A 17,920-nucleotide genomic window follows, 5' to 3' on the forward strand; every position below is an offset into this window, starting at 1 on the left:
CCATCAACCCATCATGGCACGGCAGATGGTTTCAAAGTAACTTTGATGGCTAAGAAACTTCAACCTTCTATTAATTTGGAGATAAATCCAATGAGATGTCCTAACACTAGAAAGTTCTCTAATTATTAAGGCAAAAATAAATACCAAAATCCATGTTCTTTATTCATATGGCTTTTAATATAAGGTTACCTTTCCTCAGGGATGAATATCATTACGTCGATGAACAGGTGGTCTGATCACTATACTATTTTGGTTGACTTCAGTAAACTTCTGCCCTGAATCCAAAGTACTGACTTGGTAACAACGGCCACGGATACGCGTCTGATCTGTCAGTGATCCAAAACTCGGACGTCCCTTGAGTACAACGCAGCCAGGTCCGATGGTCTGGATTATGGCCCCGTTTTGATACTTTGGCTGAGAGAGGACTTCAGTTGATAATGTACCTTCTTCCCTCCTGTGTGGAAGACGGTATAATGTCCATGCCACATTTTGTGCATTGTCTTCCTCCTCTGAAGATCTGGCTCTGACATCCTGGCTTGGGCCTGGTCTCTGTGATCTAAGTTCTGAAATCCACAAGAGGAAACACTGAATCTCATGTGTGCCACTATTTCCATTACAACTTTTAAATAATAGCATTTTCCCCTCTTACTGGCAACCATAAAGATTATTTAAGTTGCTGCAATCAAATTGTGAGCCTTGCAAATATATTCTTAAATTGCTCTCAGTCTCTGGGAACTTTCTCTTTGCCTTTGAACATGTCCTGTTGTCTTTAGGGTTACATACAGTATAAGCAGTATTTGGGTGTAAACCATCTCACACTGCATGTGTTATTGGCTGTGTTGTTAAATTTATCAACCCATGGTAGGTGCCTTGAGTTGCCTTGCGTTGACTATATTTATAAATCAAAATTATCCAAAAAAAAAAAAGTGTATTACCTATTTGAGGAAGTTTAAGTTTCTCTGTTGACCTCAATAATCCTGTTTTTCTTGAATCGTGACTGTCTGGCCTTCTTCTGTGTGGTGATGATATTGATATTGGAGGAAATTTTACTTCTGGAACATTCTTCTCTGGAGCCATAGAAGACGTTCTGCTTGAACCCGGTGACAGTCGCCCTAATTCCTTATGCATGTACACTACATTTGCTATAAAAAAATGCACAAATGGTGAAATGTACATGAATGTTTTTGGTACTGAGCCACAGTACTACTACACAGGACTACAGTATCACAGTACAGTGTCTACTAAAACATCTTCATCCTGTGGCAACACTACCCCATACCTTTTCCATAATAGTCCGAGAGAGACTCCTCAGATGAAGGGCTTCCTGGACACAGAAAGCAATACCGCATATAAATAACTCTTACTCAAATACTGGGTGTTTGCAACACCAGTACATTTGCCCAGTTGAATACAATTATGCTTAAAAGCTTTCACTTACTTGAATAAGATGGTGATGATGATGCTAATGATGATGATGATGACAGCCTCTTGGAAGGCAAAGTTGCTCTTGCTGATGGTTCTCTCTTTGGAGTTCGCTGACTGGCAAGATACTTAACTGGTGAAAGATGATGCAGAAGACGACAAAATTTATAGGTTCATCTAGCCCTTATGTTCAACCCGCTAATAAAATAACAATGAAATTAGTTACAAAATTCCTATATTTATCTATCATAAAAGACGATTTATATAGTATGGGAAATATGATTTTGACATTTGACAAACTCCTACATATGGATCCTCACTATTTTTCTTTCACTTTGTTACAACAGATTTTCCCCTGCTACAGACCCTGATAATGGTATTTGTATTTTGCTAAATAAACACCACTAAATTAAGTTAAACTTTTTTTTTTGCTATGAAATGTACCTCTGTCCAGTGGAGCTTCCAGAGCACAATCCTGTAGAGACGGCGACTTTGCCAGACCCACAGATTGTTTCATCTGGGGATGGATTTCACCATCACTCTTTGAATGTTTGGTTTTTCTAGCTGGCCTTTTTAAAGCTGTTGGTGAGCTTCTCTTGGGTTGAGATGGTGGCCTGGGTAGATGCTCAGCTGAAATGATAGAAGAGGATGTTTTCTGAAAATTCTATTTTGTGCCTTAATGTTGTCACTCAGTAGCAGAGTAATAATTCTAATGCTAGTGTTAATGGTATATTTGACCAGAAATTGACATCCAAAAGTATTTAAAACTGTTGACTGAGAATAAATACAGAGATAATTTTCACTTGGGGCACATTGTAGTGTCTTTATAAACAGCATGAAGTAAATATAGAACAAAAAGCATGTCATTATAATGAGTCTAGTGTATGTACACACACACATATGTATATATATGTATTTATATACATAAAACACAATATAAATCAATGTTAAACATTTTGTTTGTATGTACTTTCTTGAATTTCCTAGTCATTTTATCCAATATTCTTTGTATTTTCTGTTTTTGATTATGTTTCCCATTACCATGAATATAGTTTGTCCCCTGCTATGGACCTTGATAATGGAGTTTTGTATTTTGCTTAATAAACACCATTAGATTCAATAAAGCTGTTTTTTCTGAAGTGTACCTCTGTCAAGTGGAGCTTCCTGTAGCAGCTCGAAATCAGGAACTATTTCAGGTGGTGTGAGACTGACTTCACTGAAGTGAGTACTGTCTACACCATCTGATGATTTTTCATCACTCATTAGAGCATCTTCTGAAAAATAAACATAGAGCATTAGTACTGCATGTTACTACATTTACCAGGTCACTTTTTTTAGTTCCTCTTGTTCCTCTTCTAAAAACAAATATTCTTATATGCCATTAAATAAAAATGCCATCAATGTTAAATAATTTGTTTGTATGTACATTTTTGAATTTCCCAGTCATTGTTTCAAATATTCTTTGTATTATCTGTTTTTGATAATGTTTCCCATTATAAAGAATATAAATTATCCCCTGCTATGACCCCTAATGATGGGAGTTTTTTATTCTGCTTAATAAACACCAGTAGATTCAGTAAAGCTTTCTTTTCGTGATATTTACCTTTGTCCAATGGAGCTTCCTGCAGGAGCTTGACATCAGGACCAAGTTCAGGTGATTTGAGACTGACTCCACTGAAGTGAGTACTGTCTACACCAGCTGAAGATTTTTCATTGTTCATTAGAGCAACTTCTGCAAAACAACCATTAAATATTAATACTGCAAGTTATATACCAGGTCATTTCTGTTTTTATTAGTAATTGATGGTATTTTTCTGTGCATATTGTCTATTTTTCTTGTTTTAAAAACAAATCAGTAAAGCTTTCTTTCTGTGAAATGTACCTCTGTCCAGTGGAGCTTCCTGTAGTGTTTTGTCTGTCACCTCACAGGACATCAGAACACAATCCTGTAGAGACGACGACTTCGCCAGAGCCACAGATCGTTTCATCTGGCCACAGGTATCACCATCACTCTTTGAATGTTTGGTCGTTCTGGTTTTTCTATTTGGACTTCTTTTTAAAGCTGCTGATGCACTTCTTTTGGGTTTAGATGGTGGCCTGGGTAGAGGTTGAGCTGAAATGATAGGAGAGGATAAAGACTTAAACATGCTGGAGATTCGTGATACAGGTATACGCCCTGAAAATTACATTTTGTCACTCAGGAGCAGAGTAATAATTCTAATGCTAGTGTTAATGGTATATTTAACCACAAATTGACATACAAACGTATTTAAAACCGTTGACTGAAAGCACATTTGTCAGGGAAAATAAATGTAGAGATATTTTTCACTTGTGCAACGGTCCTTAGTAACAGCCTAATCATGTTCACATTGGTTTAATTAGGTCAGCAGTTTGTTTATATTTTGGGGAAAAAAACAAGTAAATGTGTGTGCAAATATCATAAATCACAAATAATAAACCCTAGAGCAGGATTCGAAACAGTCCTGCACACATCTCTAATTAATACCAATTTTAAACTTAAGTGATGACGTGAGGAGAACTGAGTGAGGAGACTTCACACACCATGCTGACAGTGCTGACATTTCTACCTCTGAGTGTTTTTCCAGTGTTTTCAGGTGGACAGTGGTAAGGTTCATAATTAGTTAAAAAATATATAGCTTAGTCCATGCCTACTCTGGGTATATAGTATCATGAAGGTCACCTTGGTACTGAACAGAGAAACTATAAAAGTAAGTCATTAGGTGATATATCATAAAGCTTTCTTTCTTTGGAATTTACCTTCATCTAGTGGAGCTTCCTGTAGGAGCTCGACATCAGGAACTATTTCAGGTGGTGTGAGACTGACTTCAGTGAAGTGAGTACTGTCTACACTATCTGATGACTTTTCATCGCTCACTACAGAAACTTCTGAAAAACAACGATTGAGCATCAATACTACATATTACTGCATTTACCAGGTCACTTGTTTTTATTGGTAATTGATGGTATTTTGTCTCTGAATATTGTCAATTGTCCCTCTTTTAAAAAGAAATCTTTTCGAACATCATCAAATAAAAAGCCCATCAATGTTAAGTATTTTGTTTGTATGTACTTTCTTAAATTTCCTAGTCATTTTATCCAGTATTCTTTGTATTGTTTGATTTTGCTAATGTTTCCCATTGCCATGAATATAAATTGTCCCCAGTTATGGACACTGATGACAGAGTTTTGTATTTTGCTGAACAAACATCTCTACAACAGAGTTGCCTGTGAAATTGTGAAATTTACCTTTGTCCAATGGATCTTCCTGTAGGAGCTCGACAGGTTCAGGTGGTGTGAGACTGACTTCACTGAGGTGAGTACTGTCTGCACCGTCTGATGATTCTCCACCACTCACTACAGCATCTTCGGAAAAATAACCATTAAATATTAATACTACATGTCACTGCATTTACCAGGTCACTTGTTTTTTTCATTATATTGTCTATTTGTATTTTATCTGTGAATATTGTCTATTGTTCCTCTTCTAAAAAATCTTTGTATGGAACCTGATGATGGATTTTGTATTTTGCTTAATAAACACCACTAGATTCCATAAAGCTTTCTTTCTGTGAAATGTACCTTTTTTCATTGGAGCTTCCTGTAGTGTTTTGTCTGTCACCTCACAGGACATCAGAACACAATCCTGTAGAGACGACGACTTCACCAGAGCCACAGATCGTTTCATCCAGGTATCACCATCACTCTTTGAATGTTTGATGTGTCCTGAAGATCTTTTTAAAGCTGCTGATGATCTTCTCTTAGCTTGAGATTGACCAAGAACAAGTTCAGGTTCAGGCTCAGGTAGAGGTTGAGCTGAAATGATAGGAGAGGATAAAGACTTAAACATGCTGGAGATTCGTGATACAGGTATGTATTCTGATTGTTATATTTTGTGCCTTAATGTGGTCACTCAGGAGCAGAGTAATAATTCTAATGCTAGTGTTAATGGTATATTTGACCAGAAATTGACATCCAAACGTATTTAAAACTGTTGACTGAAAGCACATTCGTCAGGGGAAGTAAATGTAGAGATATTTTTCACTTGTGCAACGGTCCTTAGTAACGGCCTAATCACGTTCACATTGGTTTAATTAGGTCAGTAGTTTGTTTATATTTTGGAAAAAAAAACAAGTAAATGTATGTGCAAATATCATAAATCACACATCTCTAATTAATACCAATTTTAAACTTAAGTGATGACGTGAGGAGAACTGAGTGAGGAGACTTCACACACCATGCTGACAGTGCTGACATTTCTACCTCTGTGTGTTTTTCTAGTGTTTTTGGGGGCACAGTAATAGGTCTCATAATTAATAATAAAAAAAAGATCATCATTAGTAACTGATGGTATTTTGTCTGTGAATGTTGGCTATTATTCCTCTTTTTGAAAATAAATCTTTTCATACTCCATCAAATAAAAAGTCCATCAATGTCAAGTATTTTTGTTTTTATGTATTTTCTTGCATTTACTAATCATTGTATCCAATACTCTTTGTATTTTCTAGTTTTGATAATGTTTTTCATTATCATGAATATAAATTCATGATAATTTATTAATATAAATTGTCCCCTGTTATAGACCCTGATGATGGGAGTTTCGTATTTTGCTGAGTAAAAAAATCACTAGATTCAATAAATCTTTCTTTTCGTGATATTTACCTTTGTCCAGTGGAGCTTTCTGTAGGAGCTCGACATCAGGAACAAATTGAGGTGGTGATTTTTCATCATGCATTAGAGCATCTTCTGAAAAACAGCCATTGAGCATTAGTACTGCATGTTACTGCATTTACCAGGTCACTTGTTTTTTTCTTTTACCTGTTAAGTGATGGTATTGTTCTGTGAATTCTGCTTATTATTCCTCTTAAAAACTTTGAGAAGGTTCAAATCTCTTTCTTCTCTAATAACGGAAGCTTTAAGTTCAGCAGAAATGGCTTTTTTTTGTTTTATTCAACGTATAGTCTAACAAACCTGATCTTGATTAATAATAAATTTTATTCTCTTATTAATATCATTAACTCTCACAAGCTTGTCTTGCTGTGTGTAACAGTTCCCCTTGCAAAAGCCTCATCTTGTCACTCACTGATGCCATAATTTTGTTACCTTTGTCTGGTTTCCCCTTCAGTCACTGTATAATAATTTGTATGCACTTCCTTGCAATTCTTGTCATTCTTCTTCAGTGCATTTTCTGGCTTTGATAATCTTTCCATTATCATTAATATCTCTATCTGCATGTGTATTAACACCTGCTATAGACCCTGATGATGAGTTTTGTATTATACAACTCTAGTACATACACCTGTATTGTGACTCCTCTGACCCCCCCTTATATTCATTTATAATTTGAGGAGATTCAGTAAAGCTTTCTTTCTGTGAAATGTACCTCTGTCCAGTGGAGCTTCCTGTAGTGTTTTGTCTGTCACCTCACAGGACATCAGAACACAATCCTGTAGAGACGACGACTTCGCCAGCGCCACAGATCGTTTCATCTGGCCACAGGTATCACCATCACTCTTTGAATGTTTGGTCGTTCTGGTTTTTCTATTTGGACTTCTTTTTAAAGCTGCTGATGAGCTTCTTTTGGGTTTAGATGGTGGCCTGGGTAGAGGTTGAGCTGAAATGATAGGAGAGGATAAAGACTTAAACATGCTGGAGATTCGTGATACAGGTATACGCTCTGAATGTTATATTTTGTGCCTTAATGTTGTCACTCGGGAGCAGAGTAATAATTCTAATGCTAGTATTAAAAGGGTAGTGATGGTGATATAGGCAGGTGTTCAAATGAAATAAAAGGACATGCTGAAGCTTAGTAAATACAGTAATATGCACTGAAAATGCTGTTATTCAAAAGTTTCTCCTTGTTCCAGCCAGTGATTATACCTAATGCATATCCACAATTAGGCATCAGAATATTAAATAAAAAGTACTTGTGGAGTTCATTACCCTTTAAGCTTGCACATGTTACTGTGTAAAACATACCTGTGTCTGGTGTTGCTCCGTGTACGACCTCAACCACAGGATCACCACCAGATTTCTCTGAACGCTCCTGTCTGTTTAAGGATGGAGTTTTACCAAGCCCTGATGTAGGCAACTCCTCTTGTTCATTATCTGTAAAACGTTTTTAAAAGAAACAACTTTTCAGCCAAATTTCTCTGACATGATTTTATTGCCTTGATGATTTTATTTCACCTGATTGAGCTTTAAAGGTGCAGGTATAACCATAACAACACTAATAGGATCGTGCTTGATGTGAACATAAATAAGGTACAGTTCTCATTTTAATATATCTTGAACAGTACAGTTTTTATCTTGAATGTAATCAACAGTTCTCACCTGGACTTAGGGGTAGGTTTGGGAAAGTCTTCCCACTTTCCTTTCCTATGCCGCTAGCTATATCGCTCTTTGAGCACTCGGCCTGAGCAGATGATATTTTTAAGGCTTCTTCTGAAAATCCAGAAACAGTCAATTGTTGTTGTTGTTTTAAAAATAAAAATCTCTTTACTTTCTTAAAGCTCTAATTTGGTTTTCATAACGTTCTAAAGATCCAGAAAATAATTTAGAAAAAAATGTGGCTTGTTCAAGTTAAAATTAATCTCACCCTTTATTCCGTGAAATTTAATGATAGCTTCTCGCTGCCCCAGTGATGGGTTCTCTGTGGAATAAAAACCAGGCAGGTTGCGCAGGTTAACTTACATTGTTTTTAAGATTGTAAAATACAAGAATAATGTCTTTTTATTTTTTAATCCATCATGATTATGACACACATCTTTTTGATATTTGACAGAGATGTAAGGGGACATTTTATATGAGTTTATTTAGCATAGAGAACATAAATTAATAGTTTTCAGGTTAAAGTAATATTTTGTTCATTTTACTTTTATTCAGTTACCTCTTCCAAATGCATAAAAGTGAATCCAAATATATAATCCAAAATATGTTAATAATTGTAGTAATTTGAACTTCTATTAATTAAACAATATATCACAACTTTAATTATTGCATTATTAATTTCACCCTTTATCATACAGCTGTTGTTATTTTTGCCTGGAAATCAAGACTATAGATGAGTAAATATTAAATTAAAGTATGGACATATTTCATTAAATAATAATAATAATGATAATAATAATAATAATAATAATAATAATAATACATTTATTAAAATGAAAAATAATCTTGATTAAAATTCAAATATTATTATTTTTTTGGATGTGCATTATACTATTATATCTTGTAGTGAATAAGCTGATTTAAAAACCCTTAAGACCTTCACAGTGACAGCTTAGCCTAATAAGTGCTGAGGTGCAAATTAAGCACATTATTTAACAATAATACACATGATTTAAAAGAAGAATGAAAGTCACCCGTCTGGAAACACAGTTGCGTTTATGAGCCACAAATAAAGCTCTTCCTCACACATCAGGATCAGTCATCAGAAACCCACTACCGGGCTCGTCTGAGGAATTTGATGTGAAAACACACGCAGTTGCTTTCATGTGCTTCTCACTCTTCACACTCACATCAGGGAGATTCCCAGAACACTGCAGCCAGGTTCTCCACACGAGCCCTCAGTGCGCTCCTCTCCGCAGCGCACGGGCCACACACATCTACTCAAACCTGCTGTTCATCTCAAGTGCTCAGAGTCAGGTGTGGTGGCAACAAACAGCTGAACAACTCACCGTTTTTATACTGGAGCAGCTCAGAGGTGTAATCAGCCAAGAACTCGCAGATGTTGTCCGGTTGTTTCATTAAAACCGCCCAGCCCATGGACTGCAGCAGCGCCTTCAGGCCGCGCGGCACTAACGCCGCTGCGCGTGGCTTGCACCTTTTCCCTTCATCCGCCATGATATCCTCCGAAGTAAAGAGTTTGCTAATCGCTGCAGAAAGTCAACAGAACCGCTGCTTCTCAGAGAAGAGACGATCAAGTGCTACACAGGTGGAATGTTCTGAAGGAAAAAGTGAATTTGCGTCACAGTAGAGAGGCTGCGTCATAATCACCTGCACTGTGACGTTCCAAACATCCACAAGCCTGTTGTTTTAACCCCCACACTGAAAATACCCCATAACACTTTCATTATATAACAACAATAACAATAATAACAATAACAATAACAACAGCAGAAACAACAACAGCAATAATGATGATGATAATAACAACAACAACAACAGCAATAACAACAACAACAACAACAACAATAACAACAACAACAATAATAACAATAATAATAATTCAACTTCAGCAATGCATTATTATTATTATTATTATTATTATTATTATTGCTGTCGTTGTTGTTGTTGTTGCTGTTGTTATTATTATTATTATTATTGTTGTTGTTGTTAATAACAACAACAGCAGCAACAACAACAACAACAACAACAATAATAATAATAATAATAATAATTCAGCTGCAGCAACGTATTATTATTATTATTATTGCTGTTGTTAATAATAATAATAATAATAATAATAATAATAATAATAATAATTCAACTTCAGCAACTACTTTATTCTGCTCAGGGTCGAGGTGGATTCAGAGCCTGTCCTGGGAACACTGGGCACAAGGCAGGTGAATTCACCCCGGATGGGAGTCCAATCCATCACAGGACAGCACACACTCACACTCACACATTCACACCTACAGGCAATTTCACGAAGCCAAAGCACCTACCTGCCCGTTTGTGGAGGCTGGGAGGAAACTGGAGGAAACCCAAGTGGATACAGGGAGAACATGACAAACATCAGACAGACAGTAAGTCACGTTTAGCGGGGAATCTTGGACTGTTGCCTTGCTTGGACTTGAACGCCTGCTGCAGCACCATCTTCATCTTCAGCACCAGTCATCTTTCAGCATGTCCCTATGGCTTCAAGCCTCAGTACTGTTTCTTCCTGAGCGCCCATACGCGATAAAAACAAACACTTTGGGTTGTTCCTTTAACCAAGCTGTTACACATATTGGGCAGTTTAATTTAGTTATTTGGTCCACCAGTTGCTACCTCGTGCCTGTAGATGGCGCCATGAAGCACACTAATACCACTTATATTCTTTACATCATCAGATACAACATTGAGCCTGTAGAGGGCACTCATGAGTCTTTATGGTGGTGTGGTGTATTGTAAAACAGCACTGAAACGGTCCATTGTAACACTTTCACAAACAAACAAACAAACAAACAAATAAATAAATATTATTATTTTACCTGATTTCATTTTTGGTGTTGGTAGGAATTGGGATTTTTTAAAAACATTTTGTCACCCTTAAAATGGCCATATTATATTGGATAAAAGGCCTGCTTTAAATATAGTATATAAGTCTGAATCAGTGTTCACTGCTTAAGGGGTTAAAATGTCTTGGGCTACAAAAATCTCATCTCATCTGAAAGAAAGGGGCTTCATAAAATAGATTAATTTGGATCCAGCCTGTTCCAAAGACCATGTTACCTCACTCATTTACTCACTTTCAGTGGTGGTTATCCTGGGCAGGGTCGTGGTGGATGCGGAGCCCATGGGACGGGATGGATGACCGGGTTGTGGTGGGCCACAATCCTGACCAGGATAACCAGTTACAAGAAAGGTAGCCTAGGATGGGATGCACACACACACACACACACACACACATTCACACCTGTTCTGTTTTTGACAGATGGGAGGAAACCTGAAAACCCAGAGGAAACCCATATTATAAAACACGCCCAGAAACCTCTCCCAGAAAGTAACCTGAGCTCAGGATGGAACTGCGGACCCTGGAGCTGTGAGGCCACTAGAACCCACTGTGCCATATTATAGTGATTAAAATGACAAATTTCCCTGTAAGAACCAACATTCAGAGAACTGTTTAAGGCATCAAAACTTCTTGAACCACCAAAACTATATCAAATAACTATATCAGATTTGAGGGACTCAAATAAACACATTTATATCCACCCTGGCCTTCTTCTTTACCCTTAAAAGTATACTGATATGTTGGATTAAATATTTCTTTTATGAATAAAATATCATGTATTATATATTTATTATCATTAATGATCAAAACTCACCATTCTGAGAGAAAGAGAGCAAAATGACATTATTGATTCAAATCAATACTTGCTTACTGATGAATTACTGTTTAAAATGTCACACACACACACACCCACACACACACACACGCACACACACACACACACAGTCCCTCCCTCCTTGGCTCCGCCCACAGCGTGGTATCTGCATGCTGTCATTCATGGGTGGAACCACAGATCCGTGGCTCAAATCCGTGTAAGAGGCGCGTTTTATTGTTCGCGGATTCAGAAAAAAACACTCCGTATTAACTCTTAAACATGTCGTACATCCCGGGACAGCCTGTCACTGCTGTTGTGGTAAGTCTTATCTAACTCTGAACTACTAAAAGTTTCAAGCTCGTCTGCAGTTAGGGACACTAGGTTAGCTAGATAGCCAGCTAACTTGTTTTACTTTCAGCCCGCAGTCGTGTTTGTGAAACTGCCCTTAATATCAAGCTAGTTAACGGCTAGTCTTAGTTAGTTAGTCTTCCAGCTCAGAGGTCTTTTTAGATGTTCGTGTAACTGCGTAAGATAGCTAGCTAAGTTTAGTTTATTAAAGTTAACAACCTGTCCCATAGCTAGCTGTGTTGTCTGAACTGTAGAAACATAACTAATGAAGTGTTTTAGTAAGTATAACAGCTGAATAGAGCTGTTTATTTTGCTAAATGTCACTGTTTATTTTGCTAAATGTCACTGTTTGTTTGACTAGTTAGCAAGCAGCCTGGTGTTATGAACCTTGATATGTGCAGTTAGCACCTAGCTAACCTAAGTTAAAAGGGAGCTAGTAACAATATTAGTAGCTCAGTAGGTCGGACTAGCGGCTCATTTTAGCAGTGAGCCTCAATTGGGAATGAAAAAGTTGACTTTAAATGCAAGTTTGTTCTTTTGAAATGACTGTTTTGGACCTCCAGGTAAAGTCTAGGCGTGGCTTATGGCGCTAAATGACTTGCAGGTAATGTTAGTGTGTGTGTCTATATAAGGACAGTCAGAGCTGTGACGTGTGTGTGACTGTGCTGTAGATAAGCAGTCCAACTGAAGCAGCTTTGCTTTCTCTGTCTTTCAGCAACGGATTGAGATTCACAAACTACGTGATGGGAATAATTTAATACTGGGTTTTAGCATTGGAGGGGGAATTGATCAAGATCCAAGTCAGAATCCATTCTCAGAGGACAAGACAGACAAGGTGAGAGTGTGTGTTTGAGTGATTACACTAAACAGCAATGCATCCTTACATTTGTTTAGATTTGATCACGAATCTGCGTGATTATTGTGTGCTTTTTAGGGCATTTATGTCACGAGGGTTACAAAAGGAGGACCAGCAGAAGTTGCAGGTCTCATGATGGGGGATAAAATAATGCAGGTAAGAATATCAGACGTACAGTGAACATAGAGATGTAGCCATGAGAACTACATGAGGAGAATTTCACAATCATTTCATCCACCAGAGGATGCTCTCCTGCTGATGTTTGGATTTCTGTCACATACTGTACATCCACTGGACCCATGTGGCCCATATGGATGTGTATAAGTTATTAGGTCCAGCTTTTGTATCAGTCTTAAAGAGAATTTGCAACATCTGGGACCATTCAAAGGACATTTTAAACTGTCAGATTGGTTGTCTTGCTTTTAACATCTGACTACAACCCAGACTTTTGTGAGATTTGAGCATGCTGTACTTTATTCATTTAATAGCACTTGTACAAAATATTTCATTACCATTAATGTCAGCATGATTGAAAACACTTGAGAGCATCTTGGTGTTTCCAACTCAAATGCAAACTCATGAATGACAAGCAGATCATTCTGATTACTGGTGATAAAACCTGACACGTGAAAAATGCATATTCCATCTGTAAAAAATAAAATGCAATGTGAATATATCCAAGGGTAAAGATATGCAACATGGGAATTTTGAGAATAACAGAATCCAGAATAACATGACAAGCAAGCAACATTCAAAACACACAAATGCAGATGTGTATGTAAATACACTGGCAGCCAACATGAAATGTTAGAGTCCAGTGTGAATTAAATTTCTGTCAGATTAACTGAGATGTGGAATTTGCATATTAATCTATTAAAATAGATCTTTCACAATCTTTTTGCATACATTCTGCAAATGTGCATTTGAGTTAATATGCAGACAGACATTCAGAAAAGACAGTCTCATTGTTAAAAATACCAGAAAATGCACTTAGTATTAAAATTATTTAAAAAAAAAAAGAGTTGTTGTACAGGTATTTCCAGACAATGGGCCTCATTTGTCAATCTTTTAGTAAAGTTGTGTGTTAATGTTTGCATTACCCAGACCGAACTAAATTTTCCGCCAAATTTATAAACGTTTCAGAAGCGCTGATTTTCTTCATACAGGTGTGTGTATGTTGATGAATACCAATCGCCTGTAAATTACCAAGTGCATGCATGGCACAGCTAATTTGCATTTAATGACGCACACAAAACTCCAAAGAAGCTTGCCAGCCAGCTGTGAAAGGATTTCTCGAGGATTGTTCAAAGTAAAGCCTGAAAATCAGAAGTGGAAATTATATTAACTTACTACTGTGCCAGTAAAAATATTTAATGATGATATCAATAATAATAAGATAGCACTAAATCTTCCATCAGTTGAGGTGTTTGCTTACGGCTGTGTGCAGACAGACCGACTCGTCCTCCATTTAAACAGCGGCATTTCATAACCGAACGATTTGTTTTATTTGTTTTAATTTATGAGTTTGTTTTGGCTCATTTTTGTATTCTTTAAATGATGCCAATAATATAAAACACCTGGTTTTCACAGGTGCAAGATGGTATTCTTAGTCCCTGTCCTAGTGAACTAGCATGAGGATGAGTTTTTCTAGAAGTCACTCTGGATAAGGACGTCTAAACATAATAAAAATAAGCAGTTTAAACTTAGGAGAATATTTCATATATAAAAGTGCGGTAATCAATGCAAATGATATGATTTGGATTTGATCAAGTTGAGGTTTACGTTAGTTAGTCTTCCTTCGTGTAAATTTACACACACTCAGGAGTATGAGTATGATACGAACATTTTTCCTAATTTACAGGATTTTCATGAATACCAAATTTCTTGTGTAAACGCTCATACTAACATGTAAAAACACATAAATCTGTTTCTATCCAGATTGATAAATGATGCCTGTTGACATTTAATCTTGATAACAAAAGAAGATTGATAATTGATGTGGTGGTGGCAGGAGGTGGAATATAGACACTGGAGCTGAAAGTGGGAAGTGGTGGCTCAGGCTCTGGGCTACTGATGGTCATGAATTCAGAAGGTCATGATTTCAAAACCCAGAACTGCCAAGCTGCCAGTGTTTGGTCCTTGAGCAAGATCCTTAACACTCACTTGCTCAATTGTGTCTTTTCTCAATTGTAATTGCCATGTTTATTGATTAAATGTAGCAAATTCTGTTGGGGTTTCTGTACATGGATTCGGTTATGGCAAATTAAAAGGCTTCTCGTTTATGAAGCTGACACGATTGGCTTAAAGCCAATCTGCATGGAGCCAGGCTTCACATCACAACAGTCTTGCATTTCATGAATACAGCAGAGCTATCTATATGAATTAACAGCATGGTGAGTCAGAGTTGCAAATGGACGCTTATCGTTAGGCCTGGTTTGAACTTCTGCATATGCAGATCTGTGAACATGTGTCGTGTTTTGGCGGTTGCATTGGTATCTGCCATTATAACATGGATGTCTCCACTTCGGAGCATATAATGGAAAGGATGAGTAAAAGTCTCTCATTTCACTGCAGGAAAAGTACCGGATACAGTACTCTGAGATCAGTATTACTTGTGTATTTCCAGTTCTAAATAACCAATATCGTGCATATTAACATCGACTAGATGGGTGACAGTTTGGGATTTTTCTAAGTTTCTGGAAAAATCTGGTAATATGAATGATATTATTATTCTTAAGAAATAATATCCAGCTGCAGCTCTATACACCAAAACTTCAGTCTGTCAAGATAAACCAAGATGGGATTTCTGCAGCCCTGCCAGGCCATATTTTTATAGTTGTGTGTGAGTATCTGTTTTGTGCTGATGAGCAGAGCTGAAGCTAGACCATTCTCTCTCCTTTATCACGCTGCTTTTTTGGCAGAACTTTTCAGCCGTTTTATTCTCATTATAACAGTGTATTTGCAGTTAGGTTAGACTTAGAGTTTAGGTTTTTGTGTGTGGGATCATGAGAGGCTGTGTGCAAATTATAAAAGGCCAGTTTATTATTGAAGTTGTAAAAAACACTTATTTATTATCACTTATTTAGTTTTCTGTGTTTCAATAAACATACAGATAATTAGTAACACCATAGATAGGCATGACATGCTGTTAAGGTTGTTTGAGATGCGCATGTTAGCCTCTGCTTACCCATAAATTCTCTCTCTCCATCAGGACCCAGATATACAAATTTGCTTCCATACAGAAGTATAAACCAGCCGTTATAGTAATGCTGTCTATAAAAATTGCTTCATGCAGGCTTCTAACTTTGATTCTGATTCCATGAAACATGCGTGCAAATTGAGATTTCCAACAGGCTTCATATGCAACTCATTTGGAATCTGCAGTCAGATTGATCTCGTTCAGATTAACAAAAGCCTTTGGAAAAAAAAATCATTGAAGAATACCAGTGCCTGTATATATAGCCTTAGAGGCATAGGAGAGTGTGTGGAAAATTTGGAAACAAAACAGGTGATGTGATGCTTAGGCTGAATCTCAAATGGCATACTATGCACTATATGGTTAGGTTATACATTGTACTCATGTATATAGTACCTGGATTTTTGTATGCCAGTAACATCTAAAATCGAACACTAACAATTTCCATGAAACAGGAATTATATATTCTTACATGCAGCCTCACACCAGTATAGCCTCCACCGTAACAACTACTGTTTTTTAAACCATAGAATGTCTGGTCTAAAGGTTTGTTCCTCATTTGTGTCAGTGCTGCATCAGCGTTCTCAACCAAAGTTCAAGCTGTGATGTCCTCTGTTTGCTTCTTGCCTTCCCCTGCGTAGATTAGGCTATAAGTATCGAGTGCAAAAAGTGTCCAGTGTTGTGGATTTAGTATATCATCTTGGTATTAATAGTACATTGTATCTCAGTGGAAAAAAGTACCCAAAGTGTGTCATTTTTGGAGTAGCTTCAAGCTAAGCTGTGCTAAAAGCAGAGAGATCAGCTAAAAAGTGAACTTTAGAATGACGTGCAAATAAACCAATAAATAAACAAAATAAAATGCATGTAGTTGTTTGAATAGGTTGCCAGTTTGGTTTGCCAGTAGGTTGATTTGTGTTAGTTTGCTTCAGTCTGATCTTAATATACCACATTAATGCTTCCTACACTTCCTACACTTCCATGTGTAAAATTTAAAATACGTACATTGTTGTGTTGATGTAATTTGTTGAATTGTATATATGTACATAAAACAGGTGAATGGCTGGGATATGACCATGGTGACCCATGACCATGCACGGAAAAGACTAACAAAAAAGAATGAAGACGTCGTCCGGCTACTGGTAACCAGAAAATCTCTGGAGGAGGCAGTCAGACAGTCCATGATGCAACACTAAGAGGACTCTGAAACACACGTTTATGAATATCGTGTATCAATCATTCTTACACAGTATGTAACTTTTCCTATATACATTGCAATCAATCCAAAGAACAAGATGATGTCATTCCCATTTAGCATCTTATAGACAAACTGGGTGGTTTTACTGGTTTTTCAGGCAGATTGAGTCTAGAGACTGTTTCATCTTCAAATCTACACTGACAGTATGATTTAGTGATGTTTGTAATACACTGGTATCACTTTTTGTACACCTTGTTCTTGGATTCCGTAGGGTTGATCTTGCAGTGCATTATTCCCAGTGTTGCAATGAAAATGTGGACATAGGTCTTTTTACTGATCATTCTGTCTCTGTCTTTTTTCATAGATGACAAGGGCTACAAGTAGGTTTATATCAGTTATTGCCTTCGGTTGTATTCGGTGATATTCTAGAATGATTCCAGGTAAAACCAAGGAACATGTTTATCAGCTACACTTTAAAGACCACTAATATTTCATTTCATTTGTTGTAGGATGCTTTATACATCTATACCTGTTTGTCTATATGTTCAAGACTCGTTTTGTCTCTGGTATATAAATTTGAATTATGTTCTTTCAATTATTCTGTAGTACACTACATAATAACTTTGTAATTTCTTGTAATTGTTTGTATTTGAAAGAAGACCATGAAAGCCTTATCAATGCTACACAATAAAATAACTGTGTATTTAGTGACCTTTACTGATCTGCCACTCCCAGGAATTACTACACTGTCTTGTTAATTGTCTTTATGATAGACTGTATAATTGTTTTCCACTTTGAATAAATAAGTGAATCCTATGTGCTTGTTTGTTACTTACAAATGTGTCAATGCA

General features: G+C 36.8%; 2 protein-coding genes across 3 annotated transcripts; one reads left to right on the forward strand and one right to left on the reverse strand.

Annotated features, from left to right (window-relative positions):
* Nucleotides 1–195: 195 nt before the first annotated feature.
* On the reverse strand, nucleotides 196–9,285 carry LOC113527132 (serine/arginine repetitive matrix protein 1-like). The gene is made up of 16 exons (XM_053238287.1): nucleotides 9,120–9,285; nucleotides 8,039–8,092; nucleotides 7,774–7,884; nucleotides 7,420–7,548; nucleotides 6,824–7,054; nucleotides 6,103–6,186; nucleotides 5,023–5,256; nucleotides 4,690–4,806; nucleotides 3,305–3,535; nucleotides 3,026–3,154; nucleotides 2,568–2,696; nucleotides 1,867–2,052; nucleotides 1,439–1,555; nucleotides 1,280–1,324; nucleotides 936–1,142; nucleotides 196–563 (listed from the first exon to the last, which is right to left on the reverse strand). Exons 1-16 carry the CDS (start codon nucleotides 9,283–9,285, stop codon nucleotides 196–198), a joined length of 2,538 nt encoding a protein of 845 aa, XP_053094262.1.
* A 2,347-nt stretch (nucleotides 9,286–11,632) lies between these two features.
* Nucleotides 11,633–17,885, forward strand: tax1bp3 (Tax1 (human T-cell leukemia virus type I) binding protein 3). 2 transcript variants are annotated; one of them, XR_004579107.2, is made up of 5 exons: nucleotides 11,633–11,792; nucleotides 12,538–12,657; nucleotides 12,757–12,834; nucleotides 16,927–17,120; nucleotides 17,434–17,885. XR_004579107.2 is itself a non-coding variant. In XM_026928996.3 (4 exons), exons 1-4 carry the CDS (start codon nucleotides 11,754–11,756, stop codon nucleotides 17,065–17,067), a joined length of 378 nt encoding a protein of 125 aa, XP_026784797.1. In that variant the 5' UTR covers nucleotides 11,633–11,753; the 3' UTR covers nucleotides 17,068–17,885. The 2 variants fall into 2 exon arrangements, 1 of the variants encoding a protein (XP_026784797.1); XM_026928996.3 differs by having other exon boundaries at nucleotides 16,927–17,885.
* The last annotated feature ends 35 nt before the right edge of the window (nucleotides 17,886–17,920 follow it).

Source organism: Pangasianodon hypophthalmus, chromosome 11 (genome assembly GCF_027358585.1).
Source record: "Pangasianodon hypophthalmus isolate fPanHyp1 chromosome 11, fPanHyp1.pri, whole genome shotgun sequence".
NCBI classification, from domain to species: domain Eukaryota; kingdom Metazoa; phylum Chordata; class Actinopteri; order Siluriformes; family Pangasiidae; genus Pangasianodon; species Pangasianodon hypophthalmus.